The sequence below is a fragment of the Bos mutus genome, chromosome 10 (genome assembly GCF_027580195.1).
Source record: "Bos mutus isolate GX-2022 chromosome 10, NWIPB_WYAK_1.1, whole genome shotgun sequence".
Classification (NCBI taxonomy): Eukaryota; Metazoa; Chordata; class Mammalia; order Artiodactyla; family Bovidae; genus Bos; species Bos mutus.
The window spans coordinates 94,909,386-94,927,008 of NC_091626.1; the positions used below are offsets into that span (position 1 = coordinate 94,909,386).

General features: G+C 41.1%; 1 protein-coding gene across 1 annotated transcript in view; it reads right to left on the reverse strand.

Annotated features, from left to right (window-relative positions):
* NRXN3 (neurexin 3) overlaps positions 1-17,623 on the reverse strand; it is a 1,738,078-nt gene that overhangs the window by 193,282 nt on the left and 1,527,173 nt on the right. Inside the window, 1 exon segment of the mRNA XM_070378549.1 lies at positions 15,489-15,660. Within this exon segment, the coding sequence (XP_070234650.1) occupies positions 15,489-15,660 (172 nt within the window).

The window sequence follows — 17,623 nt, forward strand, 5'->3', positions numbered from 1 at the left end:
TTATTTCAAGAACAGATCTATTAAGAGAATTTCAAAATTCCCTTTATGGACCTACTTGGAGCTCAAAATTCCCTGAGGCCATAGTGGGAGAAAGTCACAAAATGAAGCAAAAGTATTAGATTTCACTTGGTTTATCTCCTGTAGGAAAGCTCAATTGCTCCCTGAGAACAAGATATTCTTTTTTATATATTGCCTTCATTTTTACCTCTCCAGTAGGTCCAACCGCACCCTCACCACACAGAAAATTCAGTAAAAATATCCAGCTATTCATTTTGAAAGTCTAAAAGCATTTCAGTTCTATTTCAGTTTGTGCTTCACTTATATAAATTCCTATTTTATTTGAAACAGCATCTCACAACAGTTTTATATAGGTTTCAGAATGAGGTAATAAATATTTCTAAACCTTGGCTATCTGAAAAGACTTTAGCTTTACTTTGACTTTCCACTTATACTTAGTTTAGGTTTATACTTATTTCTTTTTTGAACTTCAGTAGATGCATAAATGTGCTCCTTCCTCCCTTTTTTCAGTTCGTCTATGTACGCCAGGAAATCTACCCTTTGAGACTCAGAGAGAATCATCTGACTAATGGGAAGATAATCTAATAAAATCAGATTTAATTGTTTCAACAAAGAAAAAATTTGCAGTAAAATCTTAGACGTTATTCATACTAAAACATTTGGTTTTTTTCTATTGCTTTTAAAATGGACTTTTTATGTATAAGTAATGCTTGTAAAGGATGCTTTTTGTGAATTTTTTGCTGTGTACATGCAGACAATAAAATCAGAAGTCATCTCCAATAACCTCAGTACAGGTCTGCAGTTTAACTTCTATTGAGCATGTATTACATAGCCACTTTGACTCAAAAATAAAAAGGGAGGAATTAGCAAAAAATTAGCAAAGTGATCAAATGATCACTTAGCTTGAGCTAGCAGGAGCCAGGTCTGGTGGTATATGCTTTCTATTCTGGTGGTGGGAACTCTGACTTTTTATCAATAACTTTATTGCAATCAATACTGAGGTCAGTAAAATGTGAAGGAAGCTATTTTGTATAAATAAAATCTGGTCTGTCTTAGACCGATTTCTTTTTTAATTTATTTTAAACTCGTCATGATTGTGTATATATACAAAAAAAAATGTGCAACCTTGTTCTTGTTCCTTTAACAAATAGGAAAATAGAGTCTAAAGTCTCAAAAACCCAACAGCAGGAAGTGGACTGAGTCACATCTCAAGAGAGTCCACCGTCTTCAAAGCAGATCAATGGCTGGAAACAACGCAGAATTTCAAACAAGAGCCCTCTTCGGCAGGTTAGGGACAGCCAATGACAAGAAAAGGGAGAGAATGTTCTCTGCGATGTAGAAAATGGACATACCAGGGAGCAGGCAGAAGAAAAGATAAATGCTAAGAAATCAGTAGCACCTTTATACTGAAGGGTTATGAACAATAGGGAGGGCAGCTAAAGCAGTGGCTGACCAAAAAAAAAAAAAAAAAAAAACCCCATGAATTGAAAAGTAAAGTATGCAACTTCTCTCAGGAGAGAGGGGGGAAAAGGGTATTTGGAGTTCCACAACTTACAGTTACTAAGTAGAAGTAACAGAACTAAGTAGCAGAATAGATAATTTCCTGCTTCCTGTTGGTTTTTTCAAGTCTTGCTCTGAGAAATGCAGAGCATAACATAAATAAAGGGAAACTGAATCTATGTCTTTGGTGTTCAGTTAGGAAATGGGTGTGTGACTGGGCTTTTGTTTGTTGCTGTTCAGTCGCTAAGTCATGTCTGACTCTTTGCGATGCCAAGGACTGCAACACGCCCGGTACCCTCGTCCTTCACTGTTTCCTAGAATTTGCTCAAATTCATGTCCATTGAATTGGTGATGATATCTAACCATCTCATCCTGTCGTCCCCTTCTCCTCCTGCCTTTAATCTTTCCCAGCATCATGGTCTTTTTCAAGGAGTCGGCTCTTCGCATCAGGGGCCAAAGCATTAGAGCTTCAGCTTCAGCACCACTCCTTCCAATAAATATCCAGGGTTGACTGGCTTGATCAACCCTGGATCAAACTTGACTGGTTGGATCTCCTTGCAGTCCAAGGGACAATCAAGAGGGTTTTGTTTAAGTACAGGTAAGTGAATCACTGTTCCAGAGATGCAGCCCTCCACTTCTTTATCCTGAATTAACCTCACCACTAGGTCTATGCTACTCTACATAGAAGTATTGTTTATTCTCTGTGTCTCTTGGGATCAAACTCACCTACTTAGAGATTATCTTTCTCCATTATTCCAAATAGAGATGACATAGCCCATATAATAAAGCTTATGGATCAGTAAAAACAGAGCTATAGTTTCAAAATATGCATAATCAAGACCAGGGTCTCCCAACTACAACAAAGTAGCAAATCTGACTCACCACAACTTGATTTAAATATCTTTTTATCAGAACACAGCCCTGCTCATTCATGTATTTGTGTATTACGCATTCATGTATTTATGTATTGTCTACTGTCGGTTTTTCACCATAACAGCAGAGTTAAATAGCTACAACAAAGAGCTTATGACCCCCAAAGACACTAACATTCATTATTTGGCCTTTTACAGAAAAAAGTTGCTCTAAATAAAGGTATCAGGTCTCCATCGTTGTTGTTCAGTTTCAAAGCCATGTCCAACTCTTTTCTGACCCCATGGACTCTAGCCCACCAGGCTCCTCTGGCCATAGGATTTCCCAGGCAAGAACACTAGAATGGGTGGCCCTTTCCTTCTCCAGGGGGTCTTTCGGACCCAGGGACCAAACTTGTGTCTCTACACTGGCAGGCAGATTCTTTATCACTGAGCCACCAGGGAAGTCCATCAGAGTCTCCATGCCCATATTCAAATAAAAGTTGGCCCTATCAACCACCAGCTGTATGATACTGGAGAGGATGTTCCTTAATCTCTCTGAGCCTCCGTTTCTTCATCTCTAAAATGGGAATAATAACAGAATCTCTTTCCAGGATGCTATAAGAAGGATTCAATGTGACAATCCAGGAAGCTGGCACAGAATAAGTACTACGTCAGTATTACCTATTATTAACTAATATCATTCCTCTAAAATCCTTTATGCAAGGATATTTTGTACTCTCCTCATTCCCTTCTCCAGGATACACAGCTCTGAAACACTGGTAGACATTTGGAATGAAGACTTCACCCTTGAACTCTGAGAAAACCACAGTTCTATGATGTGATTAAAATGAAGACAAATCAAGTTTAATTAAACATTGAGACTGGCAATTGTGCTTCGGCCAGAAGCACATTTCTAGTAAGTGTTTAATAATGTGATTACAGAGTGTACTGCATACACTGGGGTGTGAGAAACAATAGTGTATTTGCATGTGAATATACATCTGTCAGCCAAATGAATTCCAGCTCCACATATAGTGCAAACTGGAATGCTCCTGGGAAATAGATGGAAAAGTTGGGTAACAGAAAGGGATAGGAGTGTAGGAATGAACAAATTTGTGTAGAATCCCAGTGTTGACACTTCCCAGTCCTGTGACTGAAAGAAATGTGCTCAAACTCCCCACACCCTGGTTTATTCATCTGTAAAACAGGGAGATTCATATTTCTCTCTTGCAATCAATGGACAGATTACTCTAAGTGAAAACAATCTATGAATGTGGCCAGCCTATCAGTGGTCTCAGTTCGAAGGTGTAAGCTGTCAAGTCACAGTTTTATGCTTGTGTCTGTAGACACATGTCTGATAAGTGTTAGTCGCAAAGAGTCGGACACTACCGAGTGACTAACACGTATCAGATGCCTGTCTAGGTAGAGGGACAGAGTTCATTAGCGTTATCCTAGAGAGCCCAAGGTTACAACCTGAATTCCATCCCATACCCACCCTTGTATGGTCCGCAGGCTCCATCAGACACATTCATGTGCCACTGAATCCTGTTCTTGCCTGACTGATAGCACTCTGTTGCACTCTTTGGAACTGCAGGTGGAGTGTAGCACACAGAAGCATTAGGTTCGCCTTCTAAGAGTCACAGACGGAAGTTCCAGATCTTCATGGACTAACTTATGACCCAGGGAGTTAATGTCATAAACCTCCAAATTCCATTTGCAAAGTGATGATAAGAATAGCCTCTCCTTAGGGCGACTGTGAAGATTTAATCTAAGAACCATGTTTAGTGCCTGACACAATAACCACACAATCAAATTTAGGTTTAATATTACCTTGCTTCGGTACGTGCAATTCTCTTCTACTAGACTATGGAATCCTTGAGGGTCTGAGTTGGTTTTGTTCCCATTATACACCCATCATCTAGCATGGATTCATGTGTAAAGTAGACTTTGAATAAATATTTGTTGAACAGTGAATGAATGACTGCATAAAGAGATAACTCCACTCAAATCCACTCCACTGATGAGAAGGAGGATTAGCAATCTTTTTAATATAAAAGGCAACATAAGTTAATAAAAAGACTTTTGAAGTGCTTCTGCTATTTGAAAATGTGGTATAAAAATTTTTTCTGTTCCATCGTCCACTTACTTCCATCACTGGTTTTGATATAACCTTTCACCTTTGGCTTTAATTGTCATTTTCTAATTCTGCACCTGGTCCCTAAGTGTCCTTATGCAGCATTGCATATCCATCATTCGCATTTGGCAAACCCCTCCATCCAGGCCAACACAGTGTCAGGGACTTACTGTAAAGCTGTAAAAGTACCATGTGAAAAATTAATGCATCTCATGGAGCAAAGTGTGACTATCACTGGGAATCTAATCCAGTCCACGATAATTCCATGAACTGAAGATGAAAAGTCCCTTTTTGTCCTTGACTCATCTGTCCTTCCTTCTCTGACCCTCCTTTCCCCTTTCTTCAGGCTGCTGGGGTATTGACAGGGATTTAAGCGGAGTGGAAGGTCTTTATCTCTTTGAGATGAGCTGCAATATGATTACAATCGATTGAGTGATTTACAGTTTAGAGCGCCTTTCATTACCTCTGTGCTCTATAGAATTATAAACGACATCCTGTATGTGAATATATATTATTATTATTGGATATGTACTATCTTCCTCTGAGAAGCTAAGAATTCTTTTTTTAGGCTTTAAATAACTGCAGGGACCCTGTAAAACTTGTGCAAAGCTTAAATTGAGGAGACTGAAAATTGGAAAGTTTTCCTATAAATAAAGCTGTACACTTGGGTGAGTGTTAGGACGTTTGCTGCTAACATAACTCTGGGGCAGAGAGAAAATTGTGTTTTAGCTTAGGATAATAATTCTAGATTTTCATAATTAAAGACAAATTCTGCAGGCCATAATTTCATTTACTGCTGGAGCTTCTCTGTGACAATTGGACAAACAAAAACTTGTAATTCACTTGGCCCAGCTTTGGAATTACGCAATATTTGATGACTGTTTTAATTCAGAATAATTCTTGTTGTTATTAAGGCCTTGCATAGAGTAAGATGTTATCAGTATTTTTATGTCACACTATCTCAAATGAGCATAATTTGAAAATCACATTAAATTGTGACCATGCTCTAATTCTAAGCTTCAAAGGATCATTCCATGGATCTGGTTTAATAAAAATGTACTCATTATTCATAGAAATTAAGAAATCATTTTTCTTAGATCCCTACTTAAATAGTGCCTAGAAGTGACCCTCAAATTTCTTATTCTTATTTCATTAAGTTCCTGGACTACAATATGTATAATATTTAACTTATGGGTAAATAAACAATTTTCATGCACCTTTTAATTAGTAAAAATTCAGCTTCTTCAAATCCCAAGATAGTCTATTGAAGATTAGAAAAACATAAACCAGGACTTAAGACTAAGTGGACATCTCATAAAGTCCTGTAGAATTTTCCACGAAAATTATTCTTCTGCTCAACAAATGTCTAGACTCAAAGTACTGCCCTGTTCACAAATGAATTCTATTAAGTTACTATAATTGCTATCATGTTATATAATAGAATGTTTCATCATTACAACAAGCTCCTTTGTATGCTACTTATTTTATAAATAACCTTGAGTCATGTGTTAGCTTAATGTCTCAGAAGCATATGCCATGTGTCTCTGTGCCCATGTCACATGTGTCCATGGGTACCTCTCCCTCTACTGGAAATATTCTTCTCTTCCATAGGATGATTACATATATATGTATAATCATATGTAAATATATAATTTACATATGTCTATGTACACATCTTTGTCTTTTTTGTCTTCTGGGTGGTTATGTTTAATTTTAGCATTAGCCAGAGGCCCACAGTTTGCTTGAAACTCTTATCAGCTTCTAAGAGACATTTACAGGGAGAGAAAGGCTCTAGGTTTGATAGCGGTAATTGTATTTAACTTGTAAGATACAAGGCTATTTATCTTGTGGCTGGGAACTCACAGAAGAGAAAGGAGGTTTGCCTGATAAAACAAAAATTAAAGAAAAAAATACTAACCACTCTCTCACCGCTCTGTCTTTCTCCAAGCAAGACCATGAAACAGTAAAACAGACTTTCACCTAGTAAAGCTCTTCCCGTCTCCTTAGATATGTTGCCAGGAGGTAAAAGAGGAAGGTGAAAGGAAACAGCCTCCAAGTCCCCAAGGCCTGAGTGATGGTGAACAGGAAGGCAAGTGTCACAAATGCCCAGGGAAGTGCTGACTTCTAACTTGGCAGAAATTGAAAACTGAACTTGAGAGAAAGCTTCTAAATTGTCCAGACTTGGGATAAGTCGAGAATTTCTGGGGCTTCCCAGTGCCCCCGGAAGAAGCAGTGTGATGAAACCATACAGCTCTCAAGTAGGATGGTCTTGGATCATAATAACAGCTTGCTACATGAGCCAGCTAAGTACCTGAACTCTCAGAACTGTTCCTCTGAAAAATGGGGACAGAATGACCTTGACCTCAAGAGTTACATTAGGGCTAAGATACTGAACATGAAGTAGGGAGTGTGTGGTAAATGCTCAACCAAGAGCAACTATCACCATCTGGATAAGTTTGGCTTAGAGATGCTAGCATCTCCATTTACTCCATCTCTGGGACAACGACCCTATAAATTGGATGGAGCACATGTGTAGGACTTCCCTGTAGCTCAGACGGTAAAGAATCTGCCTGCAACACAGGAGACCCCAGGGGTTCGATCCCTGGGTTGGGAGGATCCCCTGGAGAAGGGAATGGCAACCCACTCCACTATTCTGGTCTGGAGAATCCCATGGATGGAGGAGCCTGGCAGGCTATATCCATGGGGTTGCAAAGAGTCAAACAAGACTGAGTGACTGACATTACTACTTTATATTATGCCAGTGACTGAGTAATGACAAAATGCATTAGATGCATTCAGGAGGTACAGGAAGGTAAATGTGCATTGTCTTATCAATGGTGTAAATGAAGATTTATATTATATAAAACAGAAAGAAGGAAATAAAAGAGTATATTCTAGTCCCACACTGTCCAATACCAGTCACCAGCATCAAAGTGTTAGCCTGAGACTTGAATGAAAAATGTGTTTGAAGTGAAGTGAAGTCGCTCAGTCATGTCCGACTCTTTGCGACCCCATGGACTGTAGCCTACTAGACTCCTCTGTTCATAGGATTTTCCAAGCAAGAATGCTGCTTCTTTCTCACTCTCATATATGTGTGTATGTGTGTGTGTCCCACATATATATATATATATGTGTGTGTGTGTGTGTATACATATATACACATATATGTGTATATGTGTGTGTGTATATATATATATATAATTAATTTTTTTCACCAAAGACAAACCCTAGGAAGTTGAAAGACTCTTGTAAATAGAAACTCACCTACCTCTGAATCCTAATTCATTCCTGACAAATTGGAAAAAAAATATGGCAACTGGGTTGACATTTCCTTCTCCAGATCTTCCAGACCCAGGGATTGAACCTGGGTCTCCTGCATTGTAGACAGACGCTTTACCATCTGAGCCACCAGGGAGGTGGATTTAAAGGGATTTAAATCCCTAAGTGCTTAGGACAGAATAATTGCACAATAAAAATAACCCTTCAGGACCATACAAGTTACACTGCAAGCGTGGCTAGGTGTGGTTAGCGGCTGCCACATTGAACAGTACTGGCATGCACTCTGAATGAAGAAAAGAGATACTCCTAGCTTTCTAAACATCAGTGATTTTCAAACCTACCTGCACACAGAATCACCTCAGGAGCTACCTAAAATACTGATGCCTGGACCAGCGCTTCTCAAGTTTTACTGTGCGCAAGAGTCACCTGGGGACCTTGTCCAATTCAGATTCTGATTCAGTAGATTTAGGGCCCAAGAGTCTGCATTTTTAACAAGCTCTCAGGTGATACTGAAGTTGCTGATGCCTGGGCCACACCCCAGACCAGTTAAATTCGATCACCTGGGCCTGGGGCCTGGGCACCCAGAGAGTTTAAAAAATTCCCAAGAGAATCTCATTTGCAGCCAGGTTAAAGAATGCTGCTTCTCTCTCAGTCTCATATATGTGTGTATGTGTGTGTGTCCCATATAAATACATATGTGTGTGTGTGTGTATACGTATATACACATACATGTACATATGTGTGTGTGTGTGTATATATATATAATTAATTTTTTTTCACCAAAGACAAACCCTAGGAAGTTGAAAGTCTCTTGTAAATAGAAACTCACTTACCTCTGAATCATAATTCATTCCTGACAAATTGGAAAAAAAAAATGACTGTTTAGCTACAAAAGTATTTAGTATACACTGGTTTGATCAATTGATACATCTTGTGATCAAATGTTTGAAGAACTTATTAGCAAGGTGGTTTTAAAATATACTTAGCAATGTTCAAACACCTTTATTAAGTGAGTCTCTCTATTTGATGCTATAGCTCTACAGTCTGGAAACCATGCTCAAATATGGCTTTCCCTTTGGGTTGAGTTTATACTCCTTATTCCCTTTGCAGGACTTCACTATCTATGTTTTTTCTCCAGTTGAACTGAAAGTAACACTCGTCCTGAACGGATGAATGAGCAGGTAGATGGGGCTTGTTTTAATGTGCGCTTCAACTCTGGCAAGGCCTCAAATGTTTGCAGGCAAAGATGAAAGAAAAGGAAAGAAAACCTCCTGGCTAGGAATTAATGAAAACCCAAGGCCTGAGAAATTCCAGCATCGTGTCAAGCACACAGACTTGTTTTTAACCCTTCAAAGTCTCAATTATCTAGGATGAGAGGTGAACAACAAAAAACCTCTCTTATCCCCATGTATGCTGTCTAAACAATGAAGGGATAATAAGCATTTGAAATAAAATATGTTGAAGACTTTCTTTAACTCAGTTATTCTCAACTGGGGCAGCATATCCCCCAGGAGACATCTGATGTTCGTGGAGATGCTACTGGAATAAAGTGGGTGGAAATCAGGGGGTCCTGCTAAACACCCCACAATGCACAGGGCAGCCATCACAGCAAAGGATTATCCAGCCCTGAATCTCAACAGCACCAAAGCTGAGAAATCCTACTAACTAAACAAGCTCAGGCAAGGACTTCTATTTGAGAAATACCTTAATGAAAAAATAAAAATGAACATCTCATGAGTTAGTGTCTGTATCAGTAAAATGATGACTCGGAGAAAGAGGAAAATGAGAAAGAAATTTGAGGAAGTGCAATCTGAGAATGAGGACGGCAATCTTGGGTCTGCCCCTCAAGTTGTGTGTTACTGGGTAAGTTATTTTGACTTTCAGAGGCTCAACAATCTAACCTTAATATGAGTATGGTGGTAATAATACTAAACCCAGTTCCCTCATAGGAAGGGATCAGGAGTAAAGGCAGAGAGGCATAGGAAGGTGCTTAGAGCATCAGTAAGCACTACGTGTGTGCTAAGTCACTCAGTCGTGTTCGAGTCTTTGGGACCTCGCGGACTGCAGCCCACCAGGCTTCCCTGTCCATGGAATTTTCCAGGCAAGAACATTGGTGCTTAGCCCCTTCAGTCATGTCCGACTCTCTGTGACCCCATGGACCATGGCCGGCCAGGCTCCTCTGTCCATGGGATTCTCCAGGCAAGAACACTGGGGTGGGTCGCCATTTCCTACTCCAGGAAGCACGATAGCAGTAGTTTATCTATTCATTTAGCTTTTACTTACAATCCCTATTAAAAAAAGGTTCTGTGGGACTTGACGCATTCAAACATAAAGAAAGAGTTTTCTGATCCAGTGTCCTTGAAGGGGAACCACGTCTACATCTTTTTTCATGTTCTGAGTTGGATGGTCAGACAGGATTGGAGCATAGGTCATTGGTGGGCAGTCTACTGACTGAGGAAAGGGCATCGAATCAAGAGCACACCAATGAACTCGGTGTACACGTCAGCAGAGGAAGGACACTGAGACTCTACTCTTTTCAGCACCGCCTGCCATGGGAAGATGGGGAGGCTCACACACTGAAGCTGCTTATCCATCTTCATTTTCCAGGAAGCCTGGATCTAGAAAAGTCCCATCACTGAACCATGTTCCGGGTTCTGAAAGCCCTGATGACACCAGCTCCTGAATCCCAACAGCAACCCCTATTCACGGCAGAGAAAGGATCTTTAATAACCCCAGTCTGCTGAGCCTCCCAGGGGATCTAGAGAAGGCACTCAGTCGTGCCCGACTCTGCAACCCCATGCACTGTAGTCTGCCAGGCTCCTCCGTCCATGTGATTTTCCCAAGAGTACAAGAATGTGTTTCCATTTCTTTCTCCAGGGGATCTTCCCAACCCAGGGATCGAACCCAAGTCTCTTGCATTGCAGGCAGACCTTTTACCCTCTGAGCCACCAGGGCATCCAAATGCTATTTGAGCGTTGAATTTACAAAGGAGAGTAGTATCTATTAGAGAGTCAATCAACTTGTTCCTCACTGCCAAAATTACTTGTGGCTCCTGTAGAAAGTGAAAGTGAAGTCGCTCAGTTGTGTCTGACTCTTTGGGACCCCATGGACTGTAGCCCGCCAGTCTCCTCTGTCCATGGAATTCTCTAGGCAAGAATACTGGAGTGGGTTGCCATTCCCTTCTCCAGGGGATCTTCCCAACCCAGGGAGCGAACCCAGGTCTCCTGCACTGCAGGCAGACTACCATCTGAGCCACCAGGGAATCTGGAGCCTGGCTAAAATTAATTCCTCACGCTCGACTCGCCTTTCACTTTCCCTCCCTTGTCCCCTCCACCACATTGTGTCAAGACAGCAATTAGAGGCTTTATAAGGAACATCTGTCAGTGCCTGGGTGATAACTCTGGGCCGATTTTTCTTTTATTGCCCTCTCCTGTTCCTTAGCCTTTCTATTTTCAGGTTCAAAGAAAGAAGCTGCTTTTGAGTCAGATCTCCCAGAATTAAGAGATAGAAGATTCTGATGGCTACAGAACTATTTTCATTCTGGAGCCTTCCTGATTCACAAAAAGCCAGTGCTACCTGCCATGGGCCCAGCTGGTTTCTAAATCCTTCACAGTGGGATGTTTCAGTCGAGTCACACAAAATCCTATAAATGTCTGTGAGAAGGTTCTGGAGTTGACCCATTCATCCTGGTGTACAGGGACCTGCTGAGCAAAAAGAGTTTCCTGAGAGCACAGCCTCAGGGTGGGATGATGTCACTGAATATTCTGCAGGAGCACCTCTATATTTCTCTCCTGTTTAAATGGTAGCTTTAGACAAGTAGCACAACTTGACCCCTCTTGGTGGTTTCTAGACTTATCCCTAGCAGTAACAAGAAACAGGGTCACTTGTAGAGATGTGGATGGACCTAGAATCTGTCATACAAAGTGAAGTAAGTCAGAAACAGAAAAAAAAAAAATCATATATTAATGCACATATGTAGAATCTAGAAAAATGGTACAGATGAATCTATTTCCAGGACAGGAATGGAGGCACAGACATAGGGAATGGACATGTGGGCGTGGAAGGGGGAAAGAGGAGAGTGGGATGAATTGGGAGATTAGGACTGACGTATACACATGACCACTGTGAAATCGATTGCCAGTGGGAAGCTGCTATGAAGCACAGGAAGTTTGGCTTGGGGCTCTGTTTTGACCTAGAGGGGTGTGGTGGGGGAGGGTGGGAGGGAGATTCAAGAGGGAGGGGATATATGTAAACATACAACTGATTAACTCTGCTGTACAGCAGACACTAACACAACATTCTACAGCAATTATACTCCAATAAATAAATTTAAAAAAAGAAGAAGATGGCTTGGGGAATGGATGGCTATATCACTTTTGCAGAAACTATATCAAGATCTTGACCAGGTGGCTTTGTTCTTTGATACCTAGATACAGAGGGCATTTTGATCTTATGGTTGAAAAATAAACAAATATTGCCAGATTGCTCTAATGGAGCTTTAAATTTAGTAAAATGGATCCTTTCAGTAGCACAGGAAAACAAGAGGGAGAGAAAATAAGGTATCCAAAACTGAAAAGGTGAGACCCTCCTAGGAAGTCCTAGTCCAACTAGAAAGCTAACTTCCCAAAGCCATTTCCAATCTAGGTAACGGGGAAAAGTGACAGCTCCTTTAAATACTCAGTATTCTTCCAACTGCTTCAGGGAAGCACATTACCATTGTTGTTAGCAGGACAGCTTGGCCTCACTACAAATGTGTCTTCCTGCACGGCTAAGAGAACTTGTCTTTTTTAAAAGAGGATTTTCTACTCCAACCACCTTTGTGTGGTTACTGCATTGATCTTTGTAATATGATACTTTAAGAAAAGGAAAAAATATAAGATGACACAAGAAAGATGCTCATTTCTCTCTATTCATTTTCAAAATCTCCTCCAATTTGCTATGGGATGAACATTAGAAATGGTGCTCAGCTTGGAATTGGAGAATCTGGTCTCAGTTCTGTCCCTCATTTAGTATTCTCTCATGACCTTAGAAAAAAACACAATATCTCCCCGGGTTTCATTTTAAATTTGAAATAGAGAATAAAGATGCCTACCCTGCCTAATTTACAGGCTACTGAATGAAGTGGTCTGTTTGAGTGAATATGTAATAGTAAGAAATGCTAGTCAAATGTTTGGTAATCCTCATAGCTAACATTCACTGAGTAATGACTTATCTGCCCCAGCATTATGTAGGATATTTTACACGTATATTCACATTAGCCCTGGAAAGTAAGTATTATCATCATCCCGTTTTATAGACTAGGAGACAGAGACTTGGGAGGATCACCATCTTGATTAAGGTTTGGGACTGGATCACCAAATAGGAGGAATGAGCCCTTATCTAGAGAACGAAGAAAGTGGGGAGAGTAACAGAGGAGAATGCGGGGAGAAAGAATCTGACGTATTTTTGAAAGCATTATAGAGCCCCTCAGAGAAAAAATCAGAACTGTTAGAAATTCTTACACGTATTTTACAGTTGTTATGTTTTGAATTAAATGTGGGGACATGTGACAAACATTTCAGTGCTTAGGGCATTTCAAGGTCTTAGCCTAGCAGGCCTTGGAATTACAGCTAACGGGACCAGGTCCCAGCTCCAGCCGGTTGACTCCAAAGCCCATACTTATGACTGCCATACTGTACCATGTCCTGCAATAATAACACATATTATTACTAAATAAGTTACCAACAGTTACCAGTCATAATGGTTTTCAGTGGGAAGCAATGCCATTAAAGAAAAGTTTATCCTGTTTTGAAAACATAGGAAGCAACCCATAATTTGGAACTAAAGATACAAAGAGAGAGGCACACAGCTAGGGTGACTGGTTTTCTTACATATATGTGGCTTTACAAATGGCCATTAAAGAGCCTGCTCACTGCTAGCAGCAAACTCGTGAATTCCGTTTTGGCTCAGGGCAAGTGTTAGCATCAGTTTAGAATCTTTGAAATTCCTAATAGAAACATAACAATCCCTACAGCAGCAGTGGCAGGGCCAATGATAATATGCACGGAGAGGGATTGATTTTTCCTATGAACAAATGAACAGTTTTTAAGATTTCAGGCTATTTTGATGGCTCCCACTCCTCAGCCTCTGGAGCTGAAGCAAGAAGCATTTAAAAATCAGATCTATTAGTGCCTGGTGAATATGGATGATGCTGAGAATTCACAGTAGCTGCTAACACCTCTGGCTTTCCTCAAAGGCTCAATGATAAACACAGAAGGTCATTTTTGTGCCTATAATAATCTGAGAAGTGCTAAGAGTATGTTGAGAGGCTCCCAGCAAAGACTGAGCTGGATACTGTATGGTCAGATGGATACTGAGATGGTGGATAAGTGAGTGGGTGGGCTTTGTGCTTCAGTACTTTGGGGGTCTTGTATGTTCATCTGTGAATGCTTCCATAATTCTTAATCCAGACATAGGAAGACTATGGCTGATAGAGGAAAACCCAGTAGCACAGTTATTTCTGATTGGCTTTTAAAGAAAAGCAATGCTGACTCAGGCATGAAAAAAATAATCCCAGCCTTCAGTAATGGGACATTCTTAGGCCACAAATAGGCAAATGTACTTTACACATTTCTCTCATGTGTGATGATTATTAGCTAGATGGTTCTTACACTTCTGGAAAGGTGCTTCTGGCTTCCTCACCCCTGGGCCCACCTCACTAAAAAGAAAGTGATAACAGTGAGAAAATCATGGGCCATTTTGGAGTGTAGGAGAGAAAGAGTTAGGCATCACATACACGCCCCCATTAATGACAAGTTCAATATTCTGAGCTATTCTCTTGTATCCACCAGGTGATAATGCAATGATGAAGCAACAGTCTTTAGCCAAAGAATTTTTCCTCCCATTCTGGGTGTTTGTATGATCAGCATTCAGGCTCTCAGGAGAAGTGAAAGATAAGAGGGAAAGCTAAGGGATTATTTGAACAGTCTTTCTACAGAAGGCAACAACCTTTCTTCCTACTGCCCTTGATTCAGCCATCTGGCCCTGGGAGTTTGCTGGTGAACTCCCCTTGACTATAAAATTTAAACAATTGATGAACCCCTCTCCCTGCTGTTAAAATGCCTGTTAGGATTGATCTCTGAAAATCGAGGTAGGCTAGCATAAGTGAGAGAGAGAGAAAAAAAAAGGGGGGGGCAAAGTCCACCAAATGAATGAAATCCCACCCTGAAATTTTTCTCTTCCTGTTACTCTGACTTGATGCTCCTCAAGTTTAGTAAATTTCCTTTTACAGTCTTTCTGCCATCTCCGGCCATCTGTATGTTCAACTACACCTGATCGAACGGTGCCACAACCATTAATCAATAATCACATTGATTATTCCAAGAGTATGGATACTTGCTTCTATTAGAGATGATAGCCCTTACCCCCATCACTCATCATTTGCAGTGCCCCAGCAAAGCCATAGTTACTGTATTTGGTATGAGCCAGTCAGGCACTATTAATCAGACAAAAGAAGTATTCAGTGCATAGTTGGGAAGTCTCCAGAAGCTCCTATCCTGAACCCAGTCCTAAAGAAATACTCAATAACTTAGCTTCTCATCAAAAAAAAAAAAATGATGTGTGCTTAATATTCAGTGTTTTCATGATCTGGTGACAGTCGTGAGAAAGTCACCAGTTGGAGGCAAAAACGGGAGAACGAGAGTCTGGTCATCAAGGGTCAAACGTACCTGTGGGATAGTGCTCGTTCACCGGCCAGTTATCCACCTGCAGTGTGGCATTGCCGCCATTCCTGGTGAAGCGCACCACGTGGTACTTGCCATCGTTTACCGGAGTCCTCTCCTCTTTGATGGAGATGTCAACTGTGCCAATATTGAAGACAACTCCGATCTTCCCCTGTTCCTACAATAAAGAGACACAAAAGGCAAGTCACCACCAACCGCAAGGCTTTCTCCCTTTCAAGTTGATCCGAAACTAACAATGAATCTGTAGGTACCTCAGAGAGAGCTGTCAGCTTGAAGTTAATAATAGTATCCTACATTTCTCCATGGGCTTTCATCCTGAACATAAAAGCCAAAGGTACAAAACCACCCAAATTGCTCTCAGAGGCTGCACTGCACAGGTTACATCATTTGACTGCCCTCAACAGATATCAAAGCCGGAACCACAGAACTACCGAACAAGTGAGGAAGGACACTGCAAGGTTCTGGGAGATGAATTAGGCCTCTTTTTGAGAAAAGGCTAATCAGACACTGAATTGTAGGTTCCCTCACAATTCAGATTTAGGATTAAAAGGGAAATACAAGGCTGCTTGCACTCTGGGGGACAATCAAGATCCAGAGGAGGTGTACACAGTGGTTAAGAGCCAATTCCATAGAAGGCGGCCCTGCAGGTTTACTCCTGGTGACATGTTCTGCAGGTTGAAAGAATTTGGAGAATATATCCTCAGGGGAGGCAGCTGGAACTGAGCTGGGGTTTCCCGAGTCAGATGCTGGCACTTTTCCTACGCTTGTAGCCCTATTCCTAAGATTAATCCAAAGAGGGACGTAATATTCACTGCTACAACTTTATGTCACACAGCAGAAGAGAACCTCTGCGGCCCTAACACAGACTTCTAGAAGGGAGAACACAATGAATTCCAGAAGGGTAACATTAGGGCAACGAAGGTGATGACTATGGTGGTGGTGGTGGTGACATTATCCAAACCCTGGGAAGTGCCTAGAAACACTGACATGTAAATAACAGTGCTATTAAAAGTCTTGCTCTTCTCCTCTAATAATTGGTTGTGACTAAGAGTTGGAATTACTATTCAGAAGATGACATAGCATCACTGATCAGATATAATCAGTCTCTTGCCACCTCTATGAATGTATCAGCATGCAGAGTGTCACAGAGAAGGCAATGGCATCCCACTCCAGTACTCTTGCCTGGCAAATCCCATGGATGGAGGAGCCTGGTGGGGTTGCTTAGCAGTCCATGGGGTCGCTAAGAGTCGGACACGACTGAGCAACTTCACTTTCACTTTTCACTTTCATGCATTGGAGAAGGAAATGGCAACCCACTCCAGTGTTCTTGCCCAGAGAATCCCAGGGACAGGGGAGCCTGGTGGGCTGCCGTCTATGGGGTCGCACAGGGTCAGACACGACTGAAGTGACTTAGCAGCAGCAGCAGCAGCAGCAGGGTGTCAGGAGACATCTTTCTCCATTTCTCTAGTTGTCTGGCTTATTGGTTAAACAGTTGGTTGGACTTTCAAAAATAATAAAATTTAGCTGCAATTCTGATGTTCTACAAGACCGAGTCACAATATTTGTTCCTATAGTCTCTGCTATGCTCTATTTCTTTATATTCAAGAAGGAGGAAGAGGAGGAATAAAGGATGGAGAAGAATATGGGAAAAGAAGTCCAGAATCCACATAAACCAAGACATAGGAGAGATTTCACTGAATGTTAAGTTTATTAATTTGGTTCATTCAATACGTAAATATACTGTTTATTAAGCACTCAATATACACAAAGTTGGGGCTTCCTCTGTGGCTCAGACAGTAAAGAATCTGCCTGCAATGCAGGAGACTTGGGTTCGATCTCAGGGTCAGGAAGATCCCCTGGAGAAAGGAATCACAACCCACTCCAGTATTCTTGTCTGGAGAATTTCAGGGTCAGAGGAGTCTGGAGGGCTACAGTTCATGGTTCAAGTTGCAAAGAGTCAGACATGACTGAGTGATTAAACGCACATGTGCGTGCGTGCGCACATACACACACACACACACACACACACACACACACTTGGAGTCAGTAAGAGTTCTGGTGAGATTTTAGGTACTGGTTTCCGTGTAGTTTGCCACACGTCACTTATTTTCCCAGAAGAC